General features: G+C 38.9%; 1 protein-coding gene across 2 annotated transcripts in view; it reads right to left on the bottom strand.

Moving 5' to 3' along the window:
* Window positions 1–23,135, bottom strand: part of ARHGAP28 (Rho GTPase activating protein 28) — a 146,711-nt gene that overhangs the window by 15,157 nt on the left and 108,419 nt on the right. The window contains exons 6-13 of one of the 2 annotated variants that reach the window (XM_082853581.1): window positions 20,403–20,487; window positions 18,233–18,375; window positions 15,804–15,969; window positions 15,585–15,676; window positions 13,212–13,289; window positions 8,253–8,415; window positions 3,421–3,503; window positions 255–452 (exon numbers count right to left, since the gene is read on the bottom strand). In XM_082853581.1, coding sequence (XP_082709707.1) covers window positions 255–452; window positions 3,421–3,503; window positions 8,253–8,415; window positions 13,212–13,289; window positions 15,585–15,676; window positions 15,804–15,969; window positions 18,233–18,375; window positions 20,403–20,487 — 1,008 coding nt within the window. The remainder of the gene's footprint in view (window positions 1–254; window positions 453–3,420; window positions 3,504–8,252; window positions 8,416–13,211; window positions 13,290–15,584; window positions 15,677–15,803; window positions 15,970–18,232; window positions 18,376–20,402; window positions 20,488–23,135) is intronic. The other variant, XM_082853582.1, reaches the window with a different exon arrangement.

Genomic DNA, 23,135 nt, shown 5'->3' with positions numbered 1-23,135 from the left:
CTGGCCACTCAGTATCCAGGAACCAGGAACTGTGGTTCTGTCCTCATAAAGATTAGGAAAATCTATGAGGATTCCTGTTTAAAGGAAAATGTGTTCGGGAGCAGCCTTAAGGAATGATAAAGATGCCACCAGCAACCTGGGATTACTGTCTCCCACCTCTCCCTGTGCCTGAGGGCAGTGCTTGCTCATGAGTCTTTACATCTCCTGGGCGCTAGCAGACATGAGAACATCCTAGTCGTCACATTGTCGCTCACCTTCCACAACATCTCCTGGTACTTTAGCATCAAGCGGATGATGTGGGCAGCGGTGTTTGCTAAGAGTAATTCTTCACAGTCAGAATGTTTGCTTCTACTGAAGAAAAGATTTGGTGCCATTATAGTAGAAATGTTCCATATACTCATTCGGTTTTTTGATTCGTTGGCAATGACTTTATTGAAGAATGTCATGAGGGCCTGATAGGAAACAGCACAGTGTCACTCTAGTCATTGTAAATTAGGAAGAGGCATCACTGATTACTATCACTCATTTCCATACCCGTTCACTGGGCCTCTGGAAAATTGTCGGAGCTACAGAATGGCTGAATGTGTCATGTTTCCCCTCTAACTGCTTAAAAGTGCTAATGAGAAATGTGAAGAGTTTTTTCATTTCTCTGCTTCATGAAAGTAGCTCCATTTTTATGGAATTTGTTATGTTGGGATCTCTATAAATAATAGTTTGCATTTTCTTATTTTCTTTTATCTTAAACAAGCTTGACAAATATTAAAATTAAACAGTAAACAGGGGAGAGAAAGCACTACAGCTCAAATAAACATGAAATGCAGTTTTGTCGTGAAGGTAGAAAAGTAATTCACTCTTAATTTAAGGCATTACTGTTAAAAATTATTTTCTGTTTCCTTGGGAATGGAAAGTCCATTGAAAACAATGAGTTTTAAAATAAATAAGTTATGAAACAAATGTCATGGGGATATAACATACAGCATGGTGACTATAGTCAATAATACGGTATTGCATATTTGAAAGTTACAAAGAGTAAATCTTAAAAGTTCTCTCAAGAAAAAAATTTTTGTAATGGTGATGGAGGATAACAAGATTTCCTATGGTGATCATGTTGCAGTGTATACAAATATCAGAACATTATGTTGCTTACTTGAAATTAATATGTTATATGTCAATGACACCTCAATAAAAAATTTAAAAATAAAGAAAAACATTAAAGAATAAAAACAAAATGAGTATCTCATTCCTCACTTCAAAAATATCTCAGTCAAAAAGCTGAAAACTTTCACTTTTTGGGTGTCATTTTTGTACTGCTTTTCAATTTTGGAATCTTCAGCAGACCAAAGGGAAATGATTACATGCACCTGTGCTCAGCATTAAAAAAAACTGAGAAAGCTTAATAAAAGTTTGGCTGAGCCACCAAAGTATAAATGCCTATCAGAACTTTCTAAAATTCACCAAGAGGGCTGAAATCCTAAAAGGAGATGCTCTTTGGTTTTCCAAGTTTGAATTCTGCTATAGTATGTGTAATGAGAAAATGGACAGCACATACTAGTGATAACAGCTAACATTTATTTGAGGGTTTACTGTGAGCCAGGCATTATTCTTAGTACTTTATATACTTCTACTCATTTTATCATCATTCCAAACCCTGTGAGGTAGGTACTATTATTGTTTTACAGATGAGGAAACTAAGATGGGGAGGGATTAAGTAGCTTTGCCCAGCGTCACTTAATTAAGTGGCAGAGCCAGGATCTGATCCAAGGAAGCCTAATTCTTGAGCCAGACATCTTGATCTCTACAACACACTAGCTTCAATCTTCATTCCAGTCACAATTCAGAATGGAAGAGGGAGGAAGAGAAAGAGAGACAGAGAGGATCTTCTGTTAGGAATGTACTAAATTCTTTGATAATTGCTACATTCTTACTTATATGAAAGGGGAAATGACACTTTGACTCAGATATCTGATACTAGATTCATTCCTTTGGATAAAAAAAAAAAAAAAAAAGCATTGTTCAGACAAAGCCAAACAAACAAACAAAAAAAAGCTAGTAAATTTCCAGCTTTTGAAAAATACCAAATTGTATTAAAACAGACATTCTTATGCCTTTGCCAGTCCCCATTCTTGGGTGGAGGATATAATATAATTGACATAGATGGTTTCACTTGGTAGGAGGAAAGGTCCTCACCAAACTGAAATGTCTGACAAGAGGTAGCACGAAGACTCATCTTTGTTTTCAGCATCATGTTTACTGGCCTCAAAATTATAACTCTTTCCAACTCATCCTCACCTCAATCTCATTTTAAAGATTCCAAGCACCTGGGGCTTCCCTGGTGGCGCGGTGGCTGAGAGTCCGCCTGCCGATGCAGGGGATGCAGGTTCGTGCCCAGGTCCGGGAAGATCCCACATGCCGCGGAGCGGCTGGGCCCGTGATCTGAGGCTGGCTGCTGAGCCTGCGCGTCCAGAGCCTGTGCTCCGCAACGGGAGAGGCCACAACAGTGAGAGGCCCGCGTACCGCAAAAAAAAAAAAAAAAAAAAAGATTCCAAGCACTTGTACTTATAAAAGATTTCCTATTGTATACAGAATCATTATCAAAACAGCAACAGAAACTTTGATATTTACAAACATAAAGCAGAGAAATGAATTTGAAATAGAAGGAGGGATATTCGGGATGGAGAACTATGGAATACAATTCTATCAAATGTTCTATTTTTTTTTTTTTTTTTTGCGGTACGCGGGCCTCTCACTGTTGTGGCCTCTCCCGTTGCGGAGCACAGGCTCCGGACGCGCAGGCTCAGCGGCCATGGCTCACGGGCCCAGCCGCTCCGCGGCATGTGGGATCTTCCCGGACCGGGGCACGAACCTGTGTCCCCTGCATCGGCAGGCGGACTCTCAACCACTGCGCCACCAGGGAAGCCCAAATGTTCTATTTTATATTAATGGAGAAATCACTTTTCTGAGCTTAATTTTCTTAATCTGGAAAATGGCAAGGTCCTATCAGGTGATCTGTAAACTTCTGGGATTCTATAATTCTTTAAATTGAATTATGGTAAGACATGAACATTCTAGAAATTTTATTTAAAGCAGGGGTTTCATTCACTTCTGACATTATTCCATTTAAGTTTTCCATCTTTGCTTCCTCTTCCTACTCCTAACCCTCGCCCAGTGCCTGGCACACTGTAGATGCTCAACATCTCTTAACAGGTTGAATGAACGAAACAAATGTTCAAAGAAGATTCCAGGATTCACATTCTTTCCTGGCTTCCTCAGGAGAACAGCGGTGGGAACAAGGAAAGGCAGCGGGTTTGCTGCAGGCTCAGCTGGTTGGTAAGTTGTCCTCTCAGTTTTCATTTTTCCACCTGAGCCATTTCCTCTGACCAATAAGAGTCAATGACAGACCATGAGGTCGATACAACATACCTGGGCTGTGTCCCTGTTGGCCTCAGGCAGTGCCATGATCATGAGGTGTAAGGCTTGAAACTGTACTTTGATGTGAGGCCCTCCTAACAAGAAAACAGAAATAACCACACATTTTGAACAACGCTCATGCATTCTGACAGCATTTCTTGGTAACATCTGGTGGCATACGAGGACCCTGACAGCTTTCAGTGGTAAAGACTCAGGTTTTGTGACTGACAATGTAAGTCTGTTCACTTGGACAGGAGCCTCAGTCTATCAACTCCTTTTTAGCATCCTAGGATGCCACTGTAGGGGCAGGTGGCCAACGAGATCCTCAGAATTATTCTGGATCTGTATAACATTTCTCTTTTCAAAGTACTTTCATAGATCTTGCTTTACTTTTATGCTAGAAACAGTTGGCTTGAAGTTCAATTCAAGAGAAAATAAGTTTTATTTCCGTACAATGAGGCAGCCAAGCATAATAATTAGGAGCAGAGATTCTAGAACCAGATTCAAATTCTGCATGTACTATTTAGTCACTGAGTGACCTTGGGCAGGCTATTTAACCCCTGTTGCTTCTATTTTATCATCCATAAAATGGGAATCGTCATCATACCTACCTCACTGGGCCATTATGAAGGTTAAATGAGCTAATGTACAGAGTGTTTACACCAGTACCTGTACATAGCTACCTCCATAGGTGTTTGCTCTTGTTATTATGATCAGTGACGTTTATTTTAGCTCTTAAATGGACATGAAGGGAAGGTAACCACAGTTGGATCTTTGGAGATCCAGAAGATGGCACCAGAGAGTTGGCATTCTACTACTGTGTGTTCTCAATATTGGCTCTTTTCCCATTTTAGGGAAAGGATTTTAGGAAATCTATCCGCAACTGGATAATTCACAGCCAGCTGTGCTGAAAACGTAGGGTATTCCAGAGCATCCAGGCTTTGCCTGTTCTTTCTGTATTCTCCCCAAAATGGTCTCTTGGTAGGGAGGTCCTGCAGGGAAGCATGACGTTCTGTAACCCCCGGGGAGCTCTCAAGTTGAAGGAAAATCTATCCATTTATGACTCAGTGGATAAAGGCAGTCAGCTGCCTATAGAGTTACTTAGCTTTACAGTAGTGGAAACACTCTCGTGACAAACTACTAGGTCACAGGAGGTCGTGTGCATCCGAGTTAGGAGTACATGATTATTGTGTGTAACCACGTAATGCAGGAACAGTTGGGAGGAGTATTTATAGGCTCATATCATATTGTCTCAGCACAATCCCCACGTGGATTTTTAAAAATTTATGTCAAATTTGTAAACAAAAATGACACAGGTCCAGGTTGTTTTTGAAAATGGCTAATGCACACTGATGTGAGTTTGCCTGAATAACAGGCACTAGCAGGAGTATATCTCAGTACAAAGCATTTGGGGACAGATAAGACATTATTTTAGTGCATAAATTGCAGGCTAAGGGCTGTCTATAATTTTCCAATGCAACCCAAAAAAACCTCTGGGGGGAACAATAGATGCAGATGCAGGCTCTCTATTTCCATTAATTCCAGATAAATTACAAAGTTCCTTTTAAGATTAAAAATCTAAACTGGCAAATAATCCATTTTCATTTTGCTTAGAAAACCCAGCCCTACACTGTTTTGTGGTTAATAGTTTTGTAGTTAATTCATTTATTGCACCCTGTTTAAGAGTCATTTTTTTCACTCCTGAGGTCATTATTTTCTCAGAAAGTTATTAAACTTTTCATGAAAGTATCTAAGGTTTGATTGATGAACTATTAGTCTTTTAATTTTATGGGCAATTTTTGGACCAAGTTTGAAAAGAGAAAAGAGAAAGTAATTACACTAGTGGAAAAAACTACATTCTCTGACCTCCGTTTTAGAGTAAATACAGGGGCAGCTTAAACACACAGATGTCCACAGTTCTTCCCTTCAGAAAATCTCATTACAACGAGAGCTTATTCCAGGTGGCAAAAAGGCCATTCTTCCCGATGGCAGCAGCCCAGGACGTTGGGCTTCCTGTGGGGTTGGCTAGTTATCAAATCAATCACGACAATATAGTATTTTTCACTTTCAAAGTCATACAAAGAAATGCGGATCGTCCTGTGAAACTTTTCAGGATATTTTCCAGATTCTCTCCCTTCATTGAAGTGTACTGGCTTCAACATCTGAATAATGATATTAAGAAAAACTTAATATGATTTAATTAATATGATTTCCTTCTTAAATATGATTCTCCAAACAGGTTTTACATGGTGATTGACTCTTCCTTGTATAATTCCATAAGACCAAAAAAAGAAAAACTAAAACAAAAAAATCCTCTGTGGCACCATTTGTTTTGATGAATTGTTCAGTATATAAACTGCAGATCAAAGTGAAGTTAAGACTTCTGCAGCCTGTTTTCCAGGACAGCAAACTTTACAGAAGATCCTGTGTTTCTCTGACTTAGAAACAGAGGGAGGGAGTTCTGTTTCTGGTATGGCTGAGTAAGCTCCTACCCAATCAACCCTCCTTAAGACAACTGTACACTCTGGACAATGTACAAAAAACAACTACCTGAGGCAGTGGAGAATGAACAAAAGCAGGCAGATTTAGGAAGGCATTGGACACTTGGCATTAGGGAATGGCACAGGGAGAGTGTCCAATTTCCTGGCTTTTAGTTTGAGGTCAGGCCATAGACAGCAATGGCATGAGGTAGCTGAAATTCCAAAAGAAAATCCCAATCTTTCTGGCCTGAACAAAGAGAGGGCAGGGTTCAGGAGGACCACATACACTGGGAAGTTATGGGAAATCCCAGAAAGGGAAGGTCAAGAGATAGAAGGCCCTAATTCTGGTGTAAAATCCACCCAAATGTTGGCTCACCCCATAAACCATGCATATGTGGAGTAGCACAGGTAAGTATTAAATAGCAAATTGTCTGCTTAAATACAAACAAAACACAAAACTAACCAAAAAAACCCCACTCCTTGGAGAAATATTACAGAACATAGAGTTTCCAAAAAAATATTCACAAGGTTCTGGATACAGTTTAAACTTACCTGACATAAACAGTGACCCATTTTCAAGGGAAGAGACAGTCAACAGAGACCAACCCTCAGATGACCCAGATGTTGGAACTAGTTATGAAGCAGCTATCATAACTATGCTCAATGATATGAAGGTAAATATGCTTACAATGAATGAAAAGATAGGGAATGTCAGCAGATAAATAAAAAATAGTTTTAAAGTAGCAACTGGAGATTCTAGAACTGAAAATATACAATATCTGAAATAAAAAAGAATGAAGATTTGAGTCCTGGTCTGGGAAGATCCCACATGCCACGGAGCAACTGGGCCCATGAGCCACAACTACTGAGCCTGCACGTCTGGAGCTTGTGCTCCACAACAAGAGAGGCCGTGATAGTGAGAGGCCCGCACACTGCGATGAAGAGTGGCCCCTGCTTGCCACAACTAGAGAAAGCCCTTGCACAGAAACGAAGACCCAACACAGCAAAAATAAATAAATAAATAAACTCCTATCCCCAACATCTTCTTTAAAAATAAATAAATAAAATAAAGAATGAAGAGAACTACTTCTCTCTTTCTTTCATAAAACAAAAATACTACATCATACAAAGAAAAGAGATACTGGTCACAGCATGTCAATTAAAGCTTAGAAAAGGACTGCCTTGTCTTATATTCTTTTCTCTGAAGACACAGTGGATTATTTTATGAATCTGGTTTAGTTAAAATTTTTAAAGATTTAGAACCAACTAAATTTTAGGACAAATTTTGTCATACAACTTAGGATGTGACTATTATTTTCTATGATTGTGATTTTAAGGATTTTATACTTCTGGTCAACCTGCAGAAGGTTGTAAACTGGCAGATACGGGTAATACTTGCTACACTCATGTAGTGTTTTAAAATTTGAATTTGTGGCTGACATTTTCAAATGAAGAGTTTCGTCATTAAAGCCTGGATTTGGCTTTCACTCCTGCATGGTAACCATCATCCAGAGCTGAGCAGTGGCCAACCTCTCTATATGGGATATGTCCTCTCAATTTGGCCACAGTCCCTTTCTGTCCATATAGAATCACCACTTACTTGGCATGCTTATACATATTTAGACTTGTGACTCCTGAATTCTTCAGGTTGGCACTCAAAGCCCACACTATGTAGCCTCATCCTACTTTTCTAAATTTCTCTCATCACACCTTCTTCAATATTCAACCTTTAGGATGAAATTACTTTCTGACTGCCAAATACAACACACACTGTCTAGTTTATATAGTTTTTATCCAAGTACCTCAGTTAAGGCCTCATCTATGTGATTTTTTAAGTTTCAGAAACACTATGTGATACTGTAATTTTCAGAGACAAAACACCTTCTTCATGCTACATCGTCAGACCCAGGACCTCGGATTTAAAGAAGGGAGAGATCTTATATTTTTTGAAGGACTATTATACACCAGGCACTATCCTAGATGTCTTCATTCAATACCCACAACAACCCTGACAAGTAATTATTATCAGTAATTTACAGGTGCAGCAGTGAAGCTTAGAAAGGTTGACTGCATAGTTAACAGATGGTTGAGCAGGAATTCACATCTCAAGAGCCAGGTCTTTCTGTAACCCTCTCTGCCTTTTAATGATTATAAAACCCTCTAAATCATATCAACCAGACTCAGAAATATAAACATGTGAAGAGATGACAGTTTACCATCAAACTCAATAGCTCATCAAGCAGTACCAGGAAATAGCAAATCTATACATTTATGATCACATCTGATTATGCATATTTCTTCTGCTCTGTGCCACTTTATTGACCTTGTAACTTAGTCCATTCACACTTAACTTCTTCCACCTACTTTCCATTAGAGTGATGAAAGCAGGTATATATTCCACAGGGAAGAGAGAGGTGGGTAGTTCTCTGAAAAATGCTTTCAACATTACTGCAGCTTCTCTGTGGCACATTTTCTCCCATTTAAACTTATCAGCATTAAACTTGGCATCCAGTTCTTCACGGTATTGCTGAAAATCAAGGAAAATAGTGAGTTTTACCACCTGATCCTCCCCCTTTAAAAACTGTCATTACATAAACTATTTTTGTAATTAGATTGAAAAGCTAATATCTACTAAGCTTATCTTTTTTCAACATGATTAAAGAACTGAAATGGCTATTTCTGAATATATCTTTTTAAAGTTTTCTAAAATCCTTTTAGAATAATGTTAATCTTAAAATAATTTGCCATCTATACAAATACAGAAGTTCTTTACTCAGATCACAGTTTCATTTATATGGTTTTGGCAGAACACTGCCTATGCCCACATCATAAATGCACTGCTAGATTTTGACAAAGCCTCCACTTCCCCCTTTTCTTCAATGATGCCTTACTTCTGCCACCCCGTCTTCTGTTTCTAAATTAGATCAAGAATGTATGCCTCTTGGCTAGTTCACATACAGAATGAGAAATATCCCAACAAAGGAACTTTGACCTCACTGCAACATGCACACCAATGATATCTTCCTGGAGCAGTTACAGCAAAGTTTTATGCCAAGACGTACACATGTCTTCCACATGTCTGCATGTTTGCCCAATCTTTCGTAAGGTTGGGAACACTGTGTAAATACTTTTTAAAACAATCACTAACCGTCCTTAAGTTTTACTTGAGTTATACATTTTACATTATTAATTCATTTGATGACCAGTGCCCCCCATTCTACTGCTCCCTTGAATTAGAGTTTACCAGTAATACCAGGCAGTTATAGTCAGTTTCCCAATAACTGCTTCAAAAAGGATTCTTAAAAAAAAAAAGGGAAAACTCTGAAAATCCTTAAGGCCTTTGCTTTATTCTCATGAGACGCCTAAGTCTTCCAGCCTTGAACATGTAAGAGAAGCTAGAGAACAACAAGGTGAGATTTATCTTTCCTGACAGGCAGGAAAAGTGATTTGGGGGAGCTCAGAGATCGGCACTGGCTGGGAAGCAGGCCAGAGATGCAGAAAGCAGTTATCGGGCTAGGGCACCATTTCTGGTGATGGATCATCGAGGACTTAACCTGGATAAGCAGTTGTAGGATAGAAAGAAGAGGTGGCATTTAAGAAACGCCTAGGAGGGGAAATTCTCAAGAATCAGTAATGGATTGAACATGAGACTCAGAGGGAGAAATAACAGTCCAGGATGACTCTCAGATTGCTAGCTGGAGTAATGGGCAGATGGAGGGGTTGTTAACAGGAAGTAGAGGGGGAGGAGTAAATGTTTTCCGTCCACTGCCTGGTACCACTGCCATAAAGCAAAGGGGAAACTGTTTTGCAAGTGGGTAGGAAGTATTGGCAAGAGCAGAATAATTCAAACCCACTAAGGTGATTCTAACCTGTCACTACTTCCCTGCCACCTAAGAGGCAACATGGCACCAGGGTCAAGGGCAGGCTCTATAACCACATTCTTTAGGTGTTTATCCTAATTCCACAACTGCCTAGTTGTAGGCCTGTGAGGTTTCTCGCTCCATAAGAGGGATATTAGGGATTTCCCCAGCGATCCAGTGGTTACGACTCCAAGCTTCCAATGCAGGGGGCGTGGGTTCGATCCCTGGTCGGGGACCTAAGATCCCACATGTCGTGTGGTGCAGCCAAATTTTTAAAAAATAAATAAATAAAATAAAGTCAAGAGCAATCATATTTTTTTTTAAAAGATGGATATTAGAAGAACCTCACAGAGATTAAATTGCATACTACAATGTAGAGCTCAGGGGGCAGGGCCTGCATGCAGAGAGCGCTCAGGAAATGCTGGCTGCACTTACCCTCCCCTCGTCTGGGTCTGCTACAACCTCTAGTATTATTACTACAGGAAACCCATGTGTATGTGGTGTGGATATTCTGGTAATAACAGCACCTTGTCTTGTCTAGACGGCCAGAGTGAGACAAACGGAGAAGTTTGGACCAGAGCACAGTGGAAGTAGAAGCAGAGCTGACATGTCCACAGTGGTCCTAAACATGAAGCCCTATGAACCAGGGGCTGAGTCTTCCTTGCCATAGATGTGTACATGTTAAAAAAAAGTCATGCTTTCTGTCCACTGTTAATGAGAACACCAGGCAAGGGTCAGGAGCCATGTCCTTCAATCTCCTCTGAGCAAATATATAACCTGCTTCCAATTTTGAGGTAACTTTATAAAAATGCAAATAACCTGCTTTCAGCTTCAAAAACCAGTTCAGGAAGGGAAAGCAGCAGACCAGGTAACATCACTATAAAACATTTAGAGCAGCCTCCGAATAACTGACACGAGTCAAAAAAGAAAACCGTGCATGTCAAACCAGTCTGCCTTCTTCCATGAAATATATTCCCCGGTGTTTGGCTCAAATTTCTGTCATTTTTGGAAAAGAAAATCACTGGAAACACCAAAGCATTAAATTGGTTCCAAATGATCTGAGGCCTCACATCCAGGAATGGGCTGGGCAGTTATGTGCCCCGTGCGGCTAAAACCAGCAGCGTCCCCCAGGGCTACTCCCCTGTGAGTCTAACCGGGACTTGAAAGCACAAACCAGGCTGGCTTCTTCATAATGATACCTTAGTGTTAGCGTCATCCACTTGGCACAATTTGAGGATAATTACAATGTGTTTTTTTTTTTTAACTTTCTTTCCCCAAGTACATTCATAGATGAAAAATTTTTTTAAAGTTTAAAGTTTGAACAAAGAAGAGAAATAAAGGCCCCTTTACTATATCACGTTACAATGCCTTTCTAACTGCAATACCCCCGTTTCTGTTCACTGGCCCGGAGTTCTTTCACATTGGCTTTCTTGGAGCTCAAACCACGAAAACATCTGGATTACATTTTTCGGACTAATAAGAGATGGAATAAATAGGCTAAAACTACATAAAACCTATTAAGGGCCAAAAGGGACTTTTACCTAAATGTGGTTCAGGAATGCATGTGCCTATTAGAACACGTTAAATGAATTATTGGTCTTTGATAAGTATTTTTCAGTCAAAGATTAGCTAAAGAAAAGCAACTTGTGTTATGATGTTAAAATTCATACACACAAGAAATGTTGTGTAATGTTGTCTCCTTTTGATTATTTTCAAAAATAGAATTTTAAGTCATATCCATTATGTTCCCCCTACACACACACACACACACACACACACACACACACAGAGTAAGAGTCAGTAAGAATATGTGCGAATACAACTTCCCTATTATAGAGGGAGGTTTAGAGGGATGGAGTCTAATTCTGTTTAGGAAATTCATTTTCCTGACTTCATTTTGGTTCTCTGACTCTACAGATATAACCACAAAGACTTAACCAAAACTAGTAACAGCTTTTGTCCTCAGATTTAGGATACATTTATTTAGAAGTATATATAAAAACCATACCTGTGAGAACCTGAAACAAAAAGTAGATCCCATTCAGAGAGGATAAACCTTAAGGATCCACTAGGAATTTTCCTGCCTTCCAAACGAACTTGTGCCAGTATTTAGTAATTTCTACTCCCAGGGAAGTCACAGCCCCCCCAAATGTGCTGATCCCTCTGTCACTGGCAAAGTACAGAGCACTGCTCAGGTCTCCCTTCAAAAAAGAACTGGCTGTTCATTGGCAAAAATGCAGGTAGCTGACTCCCCAGGTGCTGGCACCTTCTGACTGGCCTCAGGCCCTTCCCTGTAGGCAGCCCCAGCAGTGACAGTGCAGCGTGGGGCTGACAGGGCACAGGGAGAGAGTCCCACCTGCACCCGGTCTGAGGCTCAGCCCGCCCAAGCCCACCTCCTCCTCCTTGATCCTTGAGAAGCACGGTCCCCCGATAACCGTCTTCTACTCCTAACTCTGTCCCAACACCTGCTTTCTGGAGCTTCCAATAGATACAGCCTATTTACTCTCAGTTTCCCCTTTGAAAAATATCTCGTCATACGTCTATATAAAAACTCTGAGACTTCTGATACAACTAGAATTTCCCAAAACATGTGCCCAAATGAATTAGTAAAGAGATGCTTTCCTGCCCCTACACAATTCCTTTTACTAGTTCAAACAGAACCAAGTTCACTTTTCCCTCTCCCTGAGATTTTTTTTCTCAAGGATTCATTATTGAGAACTGCTCATGTTTCCATGCCCACCCACCAGGGGAATGTACAAGGCAGGGAGGGACGCTTCATTGTGGATGCGCACCGGCATACAAAGTGGGATATCTTACTGGAAATTTATGAGAAAAGCTTCTCTTTTCTAACAATTCTTTTTTTTTTTTTTTGCTGTACTTGAAGAGTTTCCCACCATACAGAAGTAGGAATGTAAAGGAATTCACATTGCATGGGTGGTTTTATATGTAGAAACTAACATTACCTTAAATGGAATTGGGTTTTAGAACTGCTGAGTGAGTGTTCTAGTGGTTACAGCCATTCCTACAAATTCTTATAAGGACTTCCATTAAAAGGAAAACCAAAGAATGTTTCTAAGTTTGAAGCAATTGACAATGGAAATCAGGGATCATCTAATACTGGCTTAATGAATTCCACGACTGAGAGGAACACAAAAAAGCTAAAGTGTTTAACACAAAAAACAATGATGCGACATTTCAACTTTACCAAATTAAAGACAAGCAGCAGTTTTTGATAGTGAATTGATGTGTTCTTTCACTGTTGTTGGCTTTTTATTGTTGTTGTTTTAGTCTGAAGGAATACACAACTCAGGATCATGGAACACAGGTATTGAGGAAAGCTCTATAGGGCCAAGTGGTAGTATCAAAAAAACAACAACAAACAACTAGACACACCTGATGCCTGTGTGAACTTGGGTCTAGCTAGCTGAGATCTCTAACGAGGAAGAGAGAAAATGTTTGGTACCTTGACTTTGGCAGTACATCCTGAAAGTCGAAAAATCCCTTCAGATTCCAGACCCGATTCTTCAACTTTCTGAAAGAACTGGAAAGCAATGATACATTACAAAAATAAATACCTCCATATGATTACAAACATTTGAAATAATAATGATGATGAAAACAATCGATACATTACCAAGCATATATACATGCCTGGTACTTGAATGCCTAGTTAAATGTTCACACTCTCCCAGGAGGTCAACATTAGCCTCCAATTTGCAAATGAGGAAATGGAGACTTAGAGCTGTTTTCCACTTTCCCCAGGGTCAACCTCAAAAGTAATGGCACCAACTCTCTCAAGCTTGCACTCTTAACCAAGAAACTACACTGCCACTTAACTATTTTAAGATCTGATTAGTGTATCTCTTTCTGCAGATTGACCAATAAGAAAAGATCCTAAATTTACTATCATTAGTTGCACTATTCTGGCTAAGAAACTATAGGGATTCTCGAAATCTGACCAAGGGATTACATACTGTAAAGGCTTATAGGTCTCATGAGCTCTCATGGTAATGATGATGGTTTATTATTAAATAATAATAAACACTAACACTGATTGTGCACTTACTGTGTGTCAGATAATATTCTCAGCACTTTATGTACATTAACTTACTTAACCCTCACAATAATCCTATGAGGCGGGTACTAGTGGAATCCCCATTCTACTGCTGAGGAGACTGAGGCATGGAAAGGAGAAAGGATCTGCCCACGTTCACACAGCAAGAGCAGGATCCAGAGTCTCTGTCATTTTCCCTTCATGAAATGATGGTGCCTGGAGCTAAGGTAGCTCCTGCAGGTATGAAGAGAAGTAGATATTTAGGAAGAAGAAACACGTTCATAAGAAAAGCCTCTCCCACAGGAGTAGAAGAGCAATGCCTCAAGCTGTCTTAAATGAGGAGCGTAACTAGAGCTAGCACCTACTGAGACGCTAATACGAGATAAACCCCGATTTAGTTTTAACTAGCATTTACTGTGCACCTTCCACGAGCTAGGATTTTGCACCTACTTAACAACATAAATTCTTATGTTGAATCTTCTCAGTCTTAGATTTTTATGCATTTTCTTCAGACTCTGTCCTTTCACGAGAGGACAAAGGGCATTATTCTGGTTCTAATTCAAGGAACGAAAGGAAATCTTAGAGTCACCATGGACTTGGCCTTGGATATACATACTGTGTTCCTTTTTGCATCTACCTCTTGTGTGTTCTTGGGCAAGTTACCTCACCCTACGATGCCTCCGTTGCCTCAACAGTAGAAGGGAGATGATAACACCGACCTCCTGGGGCCGCTCGGTGCTGTCCAGACGTGACAAGTACAGACGGCCGGGTGCAGGGGAGGTGCCCTACAGACGCGCACACTGGGTGTCGCCCGCATCCTCTGGCCCCCTGGTTGCCATCCTCCCTGCTCCTATTGGCAGCCAATCAATCACCTGATTTGAGGAGCAGCTCAATTTGAGGTATTGGTAGCAAAATTAAGGAAGATAGTAGAGACATAGAATTGTTATTGTGAATAAAGTAAGTATGTTTCCTCACTCAGTATTTTCACATATCATTTAAAAACTGAATTGAAAATTCAACAAGATTTGTGTTTAGGGCTTGGAATTTTACTTGTGCCACCGGATGTCACTGTTGAATAAATGCATAATTAAACCAGTGTAAATTGTTGGCTATAAAAAAACGTGACACAAAAGCAAATGAGCCATTAACCAGTGATGGTCACAGAGACAACCACATATGATAGTTCAGGTAATATCAGTTTCAAAACCTCCCAAACCAAAATTCTGCTTTGTCTAAATGGATCATATCTTCTCAGTCATGCCTCAAACACCACCAGAATAAGCTGATTTTTAGACTTTATTTAGCTTTGTCTGGAAAATTCTAAACAATTATACATACACATTTAAAAACACCCAACCTGTGATATACCTCAGCAAATACTTGTATGATTAGTAAATGGACTGCTAGTCATCTCTTATACAGGACAGAATAATCAAATACACACACACACACAAACACAAACATACACACAAATAACATTTTTTAAATATTCAAAGAAATATAACTGAAGGAAGCCATGTGACAGAGCATCTGCACTCATCACCTGATGCTTTATGATCAGACAATGAAACAGGCTCCAGAAGTTCTCAGCAAGGCAGACATGCCCAAGTGTTTGTGGATGTCATGTGGATGTATGGAGGAAACCTGGAAATCACCAAGGCCCAAGTCCTAATAGGGCTTTAGTGTCTTTAAATCTAGAGGAAAATTCATTAGTGGGTTTACAAATAGCACATTGCAAGCACAGGGCTCTATTAACTCCCCCTTTATTTATATTGAACTCACTTTTTGTAACACAAGGGGAACTTTTACTCCAGCATCTTTCCTTCGGTCATTTTCCAGCAGGACTGTAAGAGGAACTCCAAAAATCCCACTGTCTTCATTGTAAAATAGGCGAGAAAGAAAAAAGAATCAGAAAAGCACCGTCTTATTCCCATGTATCAAAGTGTTAAAGCCAGAAAAAGTCTTTTTGTTTTGTTTTGTTTTCAGAATAAGTCTTAATACCTCGTCCTTTTACTTTCTCCGTTTTGTTTCTTTTTAGTTGAATACGAAAGGCATCAAAAAAGGCCGTCAATTCAATCAGAGAGAGATGGCGGATTTTCTTCATGTCGTCAGCAGACAGATCTCCTGCTTCAGTTAGGCCAAATCTGGTTTTCTGAACAATAAATTTCTAAAATACATATTGAGGATATTTATTTTTTATGGCAAAGGAAAATTATTATACCTTCATTCAAATGCCACCTGGACATTCTAAATCTGTACAGCAAGATATGCTATTCATAAAAAAAATCTCTGAGGAGGATGCTGCATCACAGAAAGATTATGAATATGATTTTTAGAACATCTGCGGATCACTACTACACTAAATTGAAACAAAACAGTGATCTGAAGTATACCATAACGTCATCATCACAACTGTGATGTAAAGAATGTAGGTAATTTCTCAACTGAAACTGATTGCACCTGCTTGCTGAGACAATAGTTATTCTACCTTAAAAATCAAATTTAGGTAATTCAGAATATTCTTAAAAAAGAAAAATGCACAGAAAGTGCCAAATAATTCTACTATCATTTTGAAGCCAATTATATTGTTATATTCTCCATTTCCACACTAGGAAACAAATTACACTAAAAGGACAATAAAAAACCCTTCAACAGTCCAGAAATATTGTGAAGACTGTAAGAAGTAAGACCTTTAAAAAACAAGAGATTGTTCTTGTAATAAATAACAGAAATATTACATATAAGTAATAATAATAAAATATAAGTATTATATAAGTTAATATATAATTACATTAAAAGTAAAATATAAATTTTATATTTAAGTATATATATAAAATCTATAACAAATACTTTGCTCTCAGAAAACCTGGTATTGAAAGAAAATGGCTAAAGTAGAAATATACAATAGTTATTTAAATTACAAAGTTGTAAGTATACATTCTCCATAGGAGTTCCCTAAACCAGAGTTTCCTTGGGATTTTTAAAGCATCTTCCAATTCATTCATTCATTCATTCATTTATTCATTCATTCAACAACTGTTCTTTGAAATTCCAAGTATTTAAAAGCTAAACAACAAAACATAGGGTGTGGTCTGAGGTATACCTTGTGCTATTAAACACTTGGTTATTTTACCTTCTTTCTGAGACCAAGGCCCCACATGACAATAATACATAACAAGAACAGCAACACAACAAGAACTGCCATCATTACTGAGCAATTATTGACACTACGTGCTATACCCTATGCAGAGCTCTTCCTGGGAGGCTGCCCTGCACCCCAGGTGAGCCCAAACTCAGGAGACGGACATGATGAGGAGACTGGGGGTCAGCATCCTCTCTTGGACAATTCTCTCCAAAGATTCAGAGGGACTCCCCCTGCAACCAGAGTCCCAGAGCTGGGTTCCCTCTTTTGTCCCAGAATGCCACTGTGCCCTCTGACATAGAGGCTGCATAGGGTCCAGGAGGGGTTCTGAAGATGGACACGTGTAGGTTTAAATTCTGTTTCTGCCTCCTATTAGCTGTGAAGATTTGGATATGTTACTTAGCTTGTTTGGGCCTCAGTTTCCTCAACTTAAAATGGGAGCAATCACTAGGATGATGAGAACTAGAATACCTACTGCAGTGTCTGGCCTATAGAAGGCGCCTGGTGGGTCTTACAGTTCTTGCCCTGTCCTCTTCCCCTCCTTCACAGGAATGGTCCAGGCCACCTGGGGCAAAGCCTCTGCCTGATTCTAGATGACTCATTCCTCTAGCCCTGAAACTGCCTGAGCCCTGCTCATCATGCCTCCAGCCCTGATCAGCACAGAATATTCAGGACTCCACATCTTGAACTCTTCACAAATGCATTGACTGAGTAGCAAATAGATCAGCGTAGCATATTTCCTGTATTGGGCTTTCAGAATATAATTATCCTGGATATATATAATGAGGCTTTCAGGCTAATGAAGTATGTAGCTCTACTTTCCCATCCCATAATAATATTACAAATTCTTGAATTTATTTTTGATGAGTTTTTAGTGTCTGCCCTATAAGCTCTCACTTCCTATTGTTAATGACTGTGACTTTCTGACGTGTGGCTTCTAATGCACAAGTAGGTATACAGTTACAGTTAGAACTGGCATCAACCTATAAGTAAAGTAAGGATAGAAAGTGCATGAAAGCACACAAGCCAAGTGGAAAACCTATTTCATCTATAAAGCAGTACTCAAGCATATACCCTAGCAACTCTTCCTCAACCCAGGGCTGCCAGGTACAGCCAGGCAGGCTGTGTACTGCACAACAAATAATGTCCCTGGTGTGATGCAACACTGATGCCTGGCCTCTCCCCATGCCCTTGTGCACACACAAAGAAATTTTTTTAAAAATCCTAGTTTGTCCCACAGAGAAGTCACAGGAAGCTAGTGGAATAATCATGAAAGGTTTTTACTTACAGGTAAAACATAGTCTTCTTTCTTAAAATCTGACTTCTTCAATTTATTTCTTTTTGGAGCCTCTGTAACCATTTCTGAATAAGATACTTCAAAGGACAGCTCTTCAGCTTGTAGTGGAATGTCCTTTTCCAGATATTCATCATCTAAAGAACAGAGGATGTGGAATATTTAATATGCCATTTAATCAATCAATACCATTTACTGTAAAATAAGCACAAAATGTTTACAAGTTAATCCATAAGCACATTAGAATGTTTACATCCAGGAAAAGCATTAGACTCACCCAGAATGATTTCAGTTAAGCAATTAATGTAGTGTCATCAGATTTCCACATGAACAAACTTCTATAATCATTATCCAAGCAAACTTTCTATTTAATCTGATGTTTTTAATTTTAGATGTTTATGTCTCATGAAAAGCATTGAAGATTAATTAGAAAGACAAAAATGAAATATTTCTATATATTCTCATGATATTAAAATTAAGTCCATCCAGACCCAATGTTGCTGCTATTGGGGAAGCAAAAGCTTAAAGCAGAGGGAGAAAGGGTGGAGGCCCCACAGGAAATTCCTGCCTACTTTCATTCCTCTTGGGTTTTTCCCAAACTGGGGAACTGTGCCTCTTAAGATTTGTTCAAATTCAGTTTGCCCTTCACTACTAGATTTGTTCAGGTGAATTAATTCTAATTCTTGTGATTTTGTATCGTTACCTGACCTCATATGATGCACATTACAAAGCTAAATGGGTGACAAGTACTGTCCCGTATCCATGTTTCTCTCAAGTCTGAAATTAAGACAATAGATTCCTTACCAAAAACAAGTGAAATCATTTGAGTAAACCTAAATCTGATTTTTGACTAAGAGTTTGGCTTGCCATCTTGTTTCATTGCCTGGCAGAACTGTTCATATGTCATGAAAAGAATTATTTGATTACAAAAAAAAGAGCTCATCTCTTTTACCCTCTTCTATAGACAGTGACTAAATGAAAACCAAACAGAACAAAAGGAACAAAAGATAGAAATGACAGAAGACCTAGTTAATCTCAATTAAAAGTTTAACAGAGAAATTTGTAAATCAACAAATTTAAAATTCTAAACAGTTATACTGAATTAAAACACAATAAATGGATACAGTAAGAACTTAGAAAATAATGAGGGCACAGTTAAGATTTTCACTCATCATACAGAGGCTTGCATGCAAATCAGAGTAAGATTGTTAAATAAAATGCTAATTTCTTAAGGACCTATGGACAGATTCTTTGGACAGTGTTGATTATACAGGCTGATACTCCAAATCACCAGACTACTCCAGGTAGACTTTTATCTTTTAGTGGTATGAGTTGAACTGAATAACAATATGGCAGCAAATAGAATGATGTGGAATAATTTACAGCAAATCCATTCTCTTCGATTTTTCTTTTTTTTTGGAAACAGCTTTATTAAAATGTAATCGACATGCCTAGAATTCACTTATTTGAAGTGTATAGTCAACGGTTTTTAGGATATTTGCAGAGTTGTACAACCATCGATCAATTTTAGAACATTTTCATCACCCCAACTTATTTGAGTTTTGAAGCTAATGCTGCAAGTATGGGGTTCTGCTGTATCTGAGAAGACGGTGCATTATTTAGGGAAAATTTTGAGGAATCACTAAAGTGTGGTCTAAAGGGGCCTATTTCTAACAAGGAGGATTTGAGATTCCATACTGAGTCCATGCAGAGTACCCAATGCTCAAGTGGAAGAGGCCCATTTAAAAGCTAACCCTGTTACTCTGTATATCACAAGCTGCTCTGCTGCTGCATTTACTTGAGCATAATTAGAGGTTCTTGGAAGTGGTCTGCTTCCTGGTCTGCTTGATACTGTTAAGCAGATCCAGATTACCTGTGAGAGAGGCCCCAAATCAAAGACACTGCCTAAGTGAGTAGTTTCTAAATGATGCCATGGGAGTAAAGGTGGAAAAGATTCTGCTTCCAATGTGGTTCAATTAGTTTCGTCTGGTATAATAGATGGGCTGTTTGGAGGTGATGGGAGGAGAGGCCCAGGTGACAGAATCAAAAAGGGGAGAAAACACACTTACATTTTGCTTTCAGAAATTCACTTCTCACTGAATTGAGTGCCAGCACAAAAGCAAAAAGACACAGCTTGAGTTCAGTAGAAGTTTGTGTCACTCACCACTCACTGCGTTCTGCACCGACTGTCCAGGGTCTGCTGAGCCATTGGAATGAGCTGGCACATCTGGAATAGTCTCCAGGATAGACTGTGAAACAAGGGAAGACGAACACAAAACAGCTTATCATAAATACAGTCTACCCTACGTTTCAACCTGATTTATGTTCTGCTGTATATTTGAATTCTTTTCACAAAAAGCAATTCTTGATTCCATGAAGGGCTTGCATCTGATTTCCTTTGTTTTCTCACTCAGTTCAGACCTGTACAGCTCACAGTTTTCTCAAAAGAGAACTAAGTCAAGGTCAAAATAACCACATCTTCTTAAATGTTTGTTGTCATACAGTTCCTAACGTAAAAATTACAATGCTTGATGTCACATAGTTTGATGATTATTATATTTGTTATTCTTGATGCAGCTGGTCACACATTTTGGTCGTAAACTCTAAGTCATGACATAGCTAGATGGTTAGTAACAGGGATGCTGGAGCCAGATTGCTTGGATTCTAATCCTGGTTCTTCCACTTCGTGTGACTTCAAGCAAGTTACAGGACTCTCTATTGCTTAATCTCCTGATCTGTAAAATGAAGATGATAATAGAACATATTTCAACAAGTTATTATGAATTTTAAATGACTATAAATCACATGGAACAATATCTGGCACATAGTGAGTACTGCACGAGGGCTAGCTACTATTAATATACTCATACATTAACTTCTTTGCTAGGAAATACAGAGTGATAATAACTACCAACAATTTAAGTATGTTTTCTAGTTCAGTGTCCTCTCTTAATTAATTTCCTACTTTCTTCACTGCAATCCTGCCAAAGCACTGCACTCCCCTGCAATGTTATCAGAAGTTGAGTAATTAACTTTGTAGAGCTCTGTAGAGCTTTGTAGAACTCTAACTCAGGTTGGATGGGTACTAGTAAAAACTTACACACAAATTCTACCATTTCTACCAATATAAATTTTAACGTGGAAGTATCAGCTGTATGTGTAAGGGTGAAAATCTGCTATTCCATCAAGAACCTTTTTTATGCTCTTCACGCATAAGTCTGTTCTTTTTCCCCCAGAGCCTGATGTCGCTCATATTTATTTAGCAATATGAACTGAACACCTGCTTCATGAAAGATCCTTTATTATGTACTACAAATTGCACAAAGGAATCTCGAATGCTGAGCTTTGCGTTCTCTCTTTCCTATTTTATTCCAAAGGAGATAACATATCTTATTGTGTAAACAGAATGTGAATATATTGCCAACTATTAAAACACAGATGCTCAATTATGTAATTGGTGGCTCTAAAAACTAACACTACAGATTAAAGATTACCTATACACTGAAATCCTTAAAAAGATGTGGAACACTTTTCAGTGGTTTCCTTACGTTTTTCTAGAAAGAAATGTTTTATTAAACTTTGTAATAACTCATCTATAAAAGAGAACACTCCTGAAAATTGAGAAACACTCATGTAAGGCTTGAAGCTGATGGCTTGGGATCCTTGAATGGACTAAATGTCAATTTCGTAATCCGTAAGGTGGAGAAGTGCCATCTGCTGTCTGGTTTAACTGGCCTCCAGCCAGTCTATAGTATTGAATGAGGTCCCACTTTTTGTAATATAAATTATTCTGGGACTTTCCTGGGGGAAGCAGAAATTTAAATCGTGACCCTTGCTCTTTAGCTATTTATAATGAGGAGAAGAGAGTAACATTTATGGAACATTATTAAAAGACAATCCACTCTTAAGAGCTAATTTCTCCACTACTAGTGTTTACTGGAGAGTAAAGGAGAGGAAGGAGGTGCCACCCGAAAGGTTTCACTGAAGAGGCGGCTGACCTTGCACTGAAACTCAAGGAATGATGAAAAGGACTTACAAAGGCAGGGAGGAGGGCAAAGCATTCAGGCCAGACGTGGAATCATAAATTTCAGGTATGGAAATCTGAAGCATTTTGGCTTCATGAGAGGATCAAGGAGAGCCTGATTTGTCAGGAGTTGAGACAAGGTATTAGAAAAATATGAGAAATATGTTAGTCAAGAAGGTTTTGAAAGCCAGGTAGAGGTTCTCAGACTTAGACTCATAACGGTTAAAACACAACAGAACAAACAAAAGAACATTCATGTGTTAAAGCAGGGGGATGACTTGGTGAAAATGAAAAGGAAGATCTCTCTGCCAATAAAGGGACCATGAGTTTTGAAACAGGTTGAATGAAAAGGCTCAGTGCTTTGTATTCATAATTTTAAAACATCCACTTACTCATTAAACATATTAATATTAGAATCTTTAAAATATTTTCACTAGTGATTTTAATGTATTTCAAACATAAATGCCACTCCCATTTAAAACAAACTTCCCTAGCTTGTCCATAATGGATCCTACCATTTCCCTACATGCCCAACCACTAGAGTTCCCCACTGGGGCCTCAGCTGCTTTAGGAGAGGCAAAGCTTCCTAGCTACCAACGCTTGCTCTGCTGCCCAAATCCTACTGCACTGGGATCGGAGAGTAAGGGTTGAAGGATTATTATTTTAAATTCCAACATTTAGAAGGTTAGCACTATCTGCTTGAGTTCTCTTAAAACTAGACTTCGACTATCTGATATTTCCTTCACATTAAAGAAACACCATACCAAATATTTTCCGTGTTCATTACTTACAGGAGAAACTCACCGACTCAAAAGATGTTTCTGACCTTCCTGACTGGCTGCTTGGTTTTTTCTCATGGTTTCAATCTATGTG

The sequence above is a fragment of the Leucopleurus acutus genome (genome assembly GCF_964270905.1).
Source record: "Leucopleurus acutus genome assembly, chromosome: 13".
NCBI lineage: Eukaryota > Metazoa > Chordata > Mammalia > Artiodactyla > Delphinidae > Leucopleurus > Leucopleurus acutus.
This window is presented reverse-complemented; position numbering and strand designations above follow the sequence as displayed.